Consider the following 8,652-nt stretch of genomic DNA (forward strand, 5'->3'; position numbering starts at 1 on the left):
CCCGCCTCGTCGTCCGGCTAGTTTTTTGTATTTTTTTAGTAGAGACAGGGTTTCACCGTATTAGCCAGGATGGTCTCGAACTCCTGACCTCATGATCCGCCCATCTCGGCCTCCCAAAGTGCTGGGATTACAGGCTTGAGCCACCGCGCCCGGCCCTGATTCTACTTTTAAATTAACAAATGTGTGATAAAGTTATACGTAGTTAAGGTGCATATTGTTTTTTAGTATTTGTTATGATTAGGCTTTTGGTTTTCTTGAAATTTCTTTTGTTAGTGCACGTACACTACATCTATGGAGATCTGGCCAGGCACAGTGGCTCACACCTGTAATCCCAGCACTTTGGGAGACAGAGGTGGGGCGACTGAACCCAGGAGTTCAAGACCAGCCTGGGCAACTTGGCGAGACCCTGTCTCTACAAAAATTAATCTTCTAAAAAATTAGCCCAGCATCTTGGTGTGTACCTGTGGTCCCAGCTACTTGGGAGGCTGAGGCAGGAAAATCGCTTGAGCCCAGGAGGTTGAGGCTGCAGTGAGCCATGTTCATGCCACTGCACTCCAGCCTAGGTGACCGAGCAAGACCCTGTCTCAAAAACAGAGAGAGCGCTAATAAAGAGAAGGCCTTTTTTTTTTCTTTTTTCTTTCTTGAGACAGATTCTTGCTCTGTTACCCAGGCTGGAGTGCTGTGGCATAATCTCGGCTCACTGCACCCTCCACCGGAGTAACTGGGATTACAGGCATGCACCACCATGCCTGGCTAATTTTTGTATTTTTAGTAGTGACAGGGTTTCACCATGTTGGCCAGGCTGATCTCGAACTCCTGACTTCAAGTGATCCACCTGGCTTGGCCTCCCAAAGTGCTGGGATTACAGGCATGAGCCACCGCGCCTGGCCTAAATAGGTGTCTTTAACGTTCGCTCCTTAAAAAAAAAAATGAGATACAATTCATATACTGTAAAATTCACCTATTTAGAATGCATAATTGAGTGGCTCACATGGAGTTATACAACCATCAGCACAATCTGTGTTTAGAATATTTGTATCACCCCAAAAAGAAACCTGGTTCCTGTTAGCAGTTCACCAGTCCCGCTCCCCTTCCCAACCCTGGGCAACCCCTAAATTATTTTCTGTCTCCATAGATTTGCCCATTCTGGACATTTCATATAAATGGAATCATGTATATACGGTCTTTCACGAAGCATGTTTTCAAGGTCCATTCATGATGTAGAATGTATTAGTACTTTATTCCTTTTTACTGCAGAGTAATTAATATTCTATTCGTCATGTGGCTGTACCTCCTTTTATTTATCCATTTATCAGCTGGTGGACATTTGGGTTGATTACACTTAACAGCCGTTCCACTGGCTATTATGAATAATGCTGCTATGAACATTCATGTACAAGTTTTTATATGGATGTATGTTTTCATTTCTTATGGGTGAGAGATACATGAGAGTGGAATTGCTGGATTGCTATGGTAACTTTAGATTCCAATAATCTTTTTGGATAGCTTTTAAAAAACGTGTTGAGGAACTGCCAAACTGTTTTCCAAAGTAGCCTTACCATTTTTTGTTCTCACAATGTGTGAGGGTTCCAATATCACCACATTTCTTATCTTTTTTTATTGTAGTCATCCTAACTGTGTGAAATGATATCCCCCATTCTATGCATTGTCCTTTTTATGTTCTTGGTGGTATTTGCAGCACAAACATCCAATTTATTAATCTTTTTCTTCTGTAATTTGTGTTCTTAATAGCATATCTAAGAAACCTTTATCTAAACTAGAGTCATAAAGATTTATTTCTCTTTTCTTCCAAGAGTTTTATTGATTTAGCTCTTACATTTAGGTCTGTTATTCCTTTTGAGTTAGTTTTTATGTATGACGTAAATAAGAGTTTGACTTCTTTTTTTTTTTTTTGAGGCAGAGTCTCGCTCTGTCGCCCAGGCTGGAGTGCAGTGGCGCGATCTCAGCTCACTGCAAGCTCCGCCTCCCGAGTTCACGCCATTCTCCTGCCTCAGCCTCCTGAGGCTCTGGGACTGCAGGCGCCCGCCACCACACCTGGCTAATGTTTTGTATTTTTAGTAGAAGACGGGGTTTCACCGTGTTAGCCGGGATGGTCTCGATCTCTTGACCTCGTGATTCGCCTGCCTTGGCCTCCCAAAGTGCTGGAATTACAGACGTAAACCACCGTGCCATCTCTTTTTTTTTTTTTTTTTTTTTGGTATTTGAATGTACAGTTGTCCCAGCACCATTTGCTGAAAAAAGTGTTCTTTCTCCCACTGAATTTTTTTGGGATTGTTAGTGAAAATCAATTGATCATGAATGGAAAGGTTTATTTCTGGACTCTGGATTCTATTCCATCCCCTTATGCAGACCACATAGTCTTTTAACTTTTGAATTCAGGAAATATGAATCTTCCAACTTTGTGCTTTTTCAAGATTGTTTTGGTTATTCTTAGTCCCTTGCATTTCCATGTGAATTTTAGGATCAAGCTCATCAGTTTCTGCAATAAAGGAGCTGAGATTTTTATAGGGCTTGCATTGAATCTGTAGATAGATTTGGGGAGTACTGCCATCTTCGTGATAATCTGTTCGAAGGAAAGTGGCCTTTTGTAACATTTATGTAGTATATTTGAATGCCTATGCAATGTTAATGTTCTTGTTTCACAATACTATATAAGTCATTTTTTGTCCTTTTGGTTTTTTAAGAAAAGGGATCTCACTCTGTTGCCCACGCTAGCCCCAAACCCTGGGACTCAAACAGTCCTCCCACCTCAGCCTCCCAGGTAGCTGGGACTTAAAATGGTATTTTTTAGTATTTATAAGTAGGCTGTTAGGAGCCGTGTCTGTGTAAGAGAGAGTAGATAGAGCCTTAACTATGAAATACTAAGTATACTTTATAAGTTGATTTTTTTCATTTTTTCTTTTTTGTTTTTTTGAAACAGTCTCACTGTCACACAGGCTATGGTGCAGTGGCGCTCACTGCAACCTCCGCCTCCCAGGTTCAAGCGATTCCCCTGCCTCAGCCTCCCAAGTGGCTGGGATTACCAGTGTGTGCCACCACACCTGGCTAATTTTTTTTGTATTTTAGTAAAGACGGGGTTTCACCATGTTGATCAGGCTGGTCTCGAACTCCTGACCTCAGGTGATGTGCCCGTCTCGGCCTCCCGAAGTGCTGGGATTACAGGCGTGAGCCACCACACTCAGTCAATATTTTTTCTTTTTAGAAACATTCATAATGGTGAGGTACTCCCCACTAAATAATTTTTTAAATGCCAGTTGTGTTAACCATTTTCAGTATATTGTGTAAGTGTAATGTAGTTACTCTATGGAAATCAAGGCTTATTCTCTTAATCAGTACTGCTTTTCAGCAACTGATATTTTGGGACTGTTATTAAGCCAGCTTTCTTTTAAATGTAATTAGGCATCTTAACATCCAGCTTGAAGATTTTTTTTAATTTTTAATATACATTTTCTTTCACGTCAGTCTTTCACTCACACATAATTATTTGAGTAAGAAAACAACTAAAATGCCACACTGAGTTAATAACATTTTCTGCAATTCCTTAATGCTGGTGTTTCTAGTGCAGCACAATTAAGGATTTAAACCACTTTTTAATAATGTGCTGTAATTTTAGTTTGATAGGCTCACGCATGGCAAATGCCAATTAACAAATGGGCATTTTGACTTATTCCACTTCCTTCTTTGTGAGCCTGTTACCTCTCTTGTCTTTCCTCTACTTTCCTTTTCTTATTCTAAGACCTTCTTTCTATAAGCTTATAGTAAAGTTATACAACTCTCCCTTCTCCTAAACTATATAGCCTTAACAAGAAATTTCAAAATTCTGAGCTGTGATGACTAGAGCTTGCTGAGTATTTATTAATGAAGTCTTTTTCAAGGCACTGAAAATAGTTATCCTAGAGTTAGTCAGGGGTTGGATGGGGGGTGTTTAGGGCAATTAAGGGCAAGGGGAGAAAATGCCTTCGCTAGCCTATAGAACCTAAAGATGAAACAGAAGAACAGGTTAGAATGAACATGTTGGTAATAGTAAATGAAAAAGAAACTTGGAAGCCTTTTATTTGCTTCTGTTGGGGTTTTCCTGGATTGGGAGATTTAATGTTAAAGAGTAATCAGATCGCTTTGGCTAGTTCTTAAATACAAATGCACCCACAAAGTGTTTGCACAGGATTAATTATTAATATTAAGATAATAAGGACTGGAATGATTCATTGAAACTGAATACAGCCATCTTTGGTGACTTAGAAATTACCCAGACTTTTTGTTAATTCAGCCTGACCTTGCCTCCGTTATCAAGGTTGAAACCAGTAGTGGAAAGTGAAGAATATCAGCAGTAAAGGTATCAGGAGCAGAGAAGGGAGACAGAAGCCAGGAATGGGCAGGATGAGAAAAAACAGAGAAGGAAGGGAGTCAGATCAAGAAGTAGGGATGGAAACAAAAAAGAATAAAAAAGAGAAGGAGTGAAAGGAATGTGGATGTAAATCATTGAAGTAATGTCAAGTATCATAACACAGTGTTTGGATATGCTTGCTTAGACTGCAGCAGGACCCTCCAAGAATTAAGTTTACCCGTGAAAGGAAGAAGATGAGCAAGAGAGAAGGGAATTTTAAAAATAACTTGTTAAATTATTTTTTAAATTTAAAATCAACATTAATGCACAATTTTTAAAATTTTTCAACATGGTAGTAATATTTGAGTCATATTACTAGGGAGCACTGTTCTAAGTCCTGTGTATATTGGTTCATTTAATCCTCACATAACTTTGCAAGCAGGTACTATTAATGTTTCTCCCATTTTACAGATGCAGAAACTGAGCCACAAAGAGAGTAAGTAAATTGTCTAGGCTAGTCAGATCACAGAGCCAAGATTCCACTTGAGGCAGCATGACTACAGCTGGCTCTGTCACCTCTACCTCCCCCTCCATGATTTGTATGATATGTTTCTATAGAAATGTGTCTTGTTTTTCAGAATGTTACATTTCGTTAAAGTAGTTATATATCTGCTAGAGTAACAAACTCATGACACTATTCAGAGTTCAAACAATTCTAATCACTATTCACATCAACTTCCTTTTACTTTTTTCCCTTTAGAGTAATTTGGGAAAGTTTATTAAACTAGGTCCAAAATACAAAAATAAGTAGTGCATGGTCCCTGTCCTCAGTGAACTGAATCTCAATTTGTAATTGTTTGGTTACTTGAACCAAACCAACTGTACTCCTCCAACAATACTAGTGTGAATTATTTGGCTTGAACCAAGCTTGCATGTGCCAGTGAATGTTTCTTGGCTTCAAAAGTTTGCTCACCTTTAAAAGCTATGGACCAACTAGTAATATTTCTGTTACCCAAAACATTTGGAATTCTTTTAAGCCTCACAACAAAATCACCTTCCGTACAAAAAGCAGTAGTACCTAGTTTGATCACCTTCCTTAATCATCCTTGAAATTAAAGCTTTGCATGGATACTCACAAAATATTTATCTAAAAAGGTGTTTTGTTTTGTTTTACAGCCTTGATGGACGAAAGTATTTGCAGGTTATAGAGAAGGAAATGTGAATGGAGTTAGTGGATTTCACCAGGAACTTTGGGAAAGTGTTGGGTATTAGTGTTTAGTTGGCAAGTATTTCTTGATCAGTGTCTTTTAGGCAAGTAAGAGAAATTCTGGATCATCTGACGGGAAGTTAAGTACTAAATTCGGTCTAATTTGACTTTTGACCTGAGCCTCTATTGCTTCACTCTGACAAATAGTTTTAGCATTTGAAGGCTTGATTAGCCATTCCCCTGTTAGACATGAATAATGATAATAAATAAGAGATTGTGGGAAACTGAGAGTGTCTTCATTTTCTTGAATGTATTATGTGGGTATCGGCTCTCAGATTTTAATAGTGGCATTTGGAATACTTTGAATTTAATATTGGTGCCGTTATATATTATCCATATCTCATTCATTCAACAAATTGAACCACAGCCACATAGTGCTAAATACTAGGAACACAAATAAAGAACTCTGTTGTGTGTTCAAGCTACTTCCAGACTAAATTACTCTTTTGAGCATTCTCAGTTTTTCTAAGCCTTTCCTTGTTGTCATTTTAAAAGGAAGAAATAAGTTGAAAGTCCAAATTAAAATTATTCATTCGTTTTAAGGTAACATTATTTCTGGTTTTTGGGAGCCAAACTCTTTTTTACATCTGTTTTAAAGAGATAGCAGAAGAAAAACTTCTTGAAGTCTTTTTTACTTCATTTACACATCTGCAAATGCAGTTGAACTAGAAAGGTCCTTTTCAGATCCTAAATCCAGTGATTAAGTTTCATATTACATTTAAAAAGATCTCATACCAGAAGGATCCACTGTCCCTCTGTTAGAAATGTTCTTCACCTCCAGTTGGCATTGTTTCTGTACAGTAATTGTGGGCCCCCCCCAGACGTAGTGAGGCTCAGATGTTCATCTCTTGAAAAATGGTTACTCAAATCTTGACATTTAGAAATTGTCTTCCCATGGGAAATTTCTTGAATGTAATCTTAAAATATTATTTGAGTTTATTTTATGCCTGTTTTCTAAGTCCACAGTTACTTGGTTTATTATTAGCTTTTGGGGTACATATTCAGACTTGTTTCTCTTAGTCAATATCTTTGTAGCGTTTGTGTCCTTATACTTCTGTCCCAAGGACCTAATTTACTAAGCTAAAAAAAAAAAAAATGCTAATTTCTGGATCTCTGATTGGCAAAGTTTCTACTATATTGGTTTATATTACATGCTTATACCCTGGTGTTGTAGCTGCTTTCATTATTGCTTATAGTTAAGTAATAGAGATAATTAAGTGACAGTTTTATGTTCAGAATCCTCCTTATTTTGCCCTCTCAGTGCTTTTTCTGTTCCTTCAACAAGATAGTGAAGCTAAAGGCAGGCAGTTAAAGCCACACAATGAATCATTGCTTGATTTAAAAGAGTACTAGAAAACGGTGACTCTGTGCCTAGAAAGGAGAATAGTGAGTATACTTGATCTGCTTTTCATCTTTTTTTTTTCATGTATAGCATCATCTTTTTGCTTGAGTTATTTTCTTTGCCTCCAGAATATGCAAATTAATATTATTTAAACTTTCTCTTTAGCATTTTTAGTATGTTCAGTCAACTTATTTAGTATGTCTTTTCCCTTTTCCCCTTTGTTCTATGTGCAAAACAAGTAAAACAGATTTTATAGATTAGTTCTATTTAATGAATAACTTTATTAAAACTATTACATCAATCTTGTCATGCCCAGGCTCACAGTTCATACTATTAATACTGCATTCCCTCCTTTCATGCTTCCCCCCTTAGAAAATAGAGGGTTTGGGCTAGGTGCAGTGACTCACACCTGTAATCCCAGCACTTTGGGAGGCCGAGGCGGGTGGATCACCTGAGCTCAAGAGTTCGAGACCAGCCTGGCCAACATGGTGAATACAAAAATACTAAAAATACAAAAATTAGCCTGTGTGGTGATGCACGCCTGTAATCCCAGCTACTCTGGAGGCTGAGGCAGGAGAATCGCTTGAACCCGGGAGGCAGAGCTTTCAGTGAGCCGGGATCATACCACTGCACTCCAGCCTGGGCAACAAGAGTGAACCTCCACCTCAAAAAAAAAAAAAAAGAAAAGAGAGTTTTTTGAAATGTATTTATTTTTAAATCACCTGAGTTTTCTCTTTTCTGCAGATAATATCGTCTACTGCATTATTTTTGGCTGCAAAAGTGGAAGAACAGGCTCGAAAACTTGAACATGTTATCAAAGTAGCACATGCTTGTCTTCATCCTCTAGAGCCACTGCTGGATACTAAATGTGATGTATGTAAATACTGGGGTTTTTTCCTTTGTAAATTTGAAATTTTTTCCTAATGTAAGCCTAACAAAAATACAGTTCAATTAGTGTTGCCTTCCAAATGCTGCTTATTTTATTACCTCTTAGGAATGCAATGCCAGGAAGCAGTCTGGCAGAAAAACATTTCATGTATGTTCATGAATTTGGATGTCATTCTGAATTATAGAAGGCTTTGATTCCAGATGCTTTGTTGATTCAAAGATACTTTTGTTTCACATTTTGTTGTTCAGAGTTATGATACATGTAGAGGGTAAGCCCTATCACCTCCACTGGAAGCTGTGTTTGAGACCAGATTATAAATAACCCCTTAATTTGTCAACAGATGAAGGAACAGAAAATCTTCTGAATTTACCCATAAATGAGTAGTCTTTTTAAAGCATTGTTCCTTTTTAAATGCATGTACTACTACTTATCTCTGATACATAAAGCTACATTTTGCTATGCTTTCGTGAGCAGCGTTTTTTTAGTATTTTAATTTTCCTAGAGTAATGTTACTTTCCAGACAACTTTATCATCAACCTTGTAATAGACCTTATTTGAAAGAACTATTTTAAATTTTTCTGACATCTTAAGATGGAAGTTAGAATTGTGGCCCTTTACAAATTTTTGGCCAGGCGTAATGGCTCATGCCTGTAATCCCAGCACTTTGGGAGGCCGAGGCAGGCAGATCACCTGAGGTCGGGAGTTTGAGACCACCCTGACCAATATGGAGAAACCCTGTCTCTACTGAAAATACAATATTAGCGAGGCGTGGTGGCACATGCCTATAATCCCAGCTACTTGGGAGGCTG

General features: G+C 38.1%; 1 protein-coding gene across 1 annotated transcript in view; it reads left to right on the forward strand.

Annotated features, from left to right (window-relative positions):
* The window catches only part of CCNT2 (cyclin T2), a 41,912-nt gene that overhangs the window by 11,121 nt on the left and 22,139 nt on the right, over positions 1 to 8,652 (forward strand). Inside the window, exon 3 of the mRNA XM_011937743.1 lies at positions 7,699 to 7,831. Coding sequence (XP_011793133.1) covers positions 7,699 to 7,831 — 133 coding nt within the window. The remainder of the gene's footprint in view (positions 1 to 7,698; positions 7,832 to 8,652) is intronic.

This window comes from Colobus angolensis, unplaced genomic scaffold (genome assembly GCF_000951035.1).
Source record: "Colobus angolensis palliatus isolate OR3802 unplaced genomic scaffold, Cang.pa_1.0 Scaffold168, whole genome shotgun sequence".
In the NCBI taxonomy this organism is placed as follows: Eukaryota; Metazoa; Chordata; class Mammalia; order Primates; family Cercopithecidae; genus Colobus; species Colobus angolensis.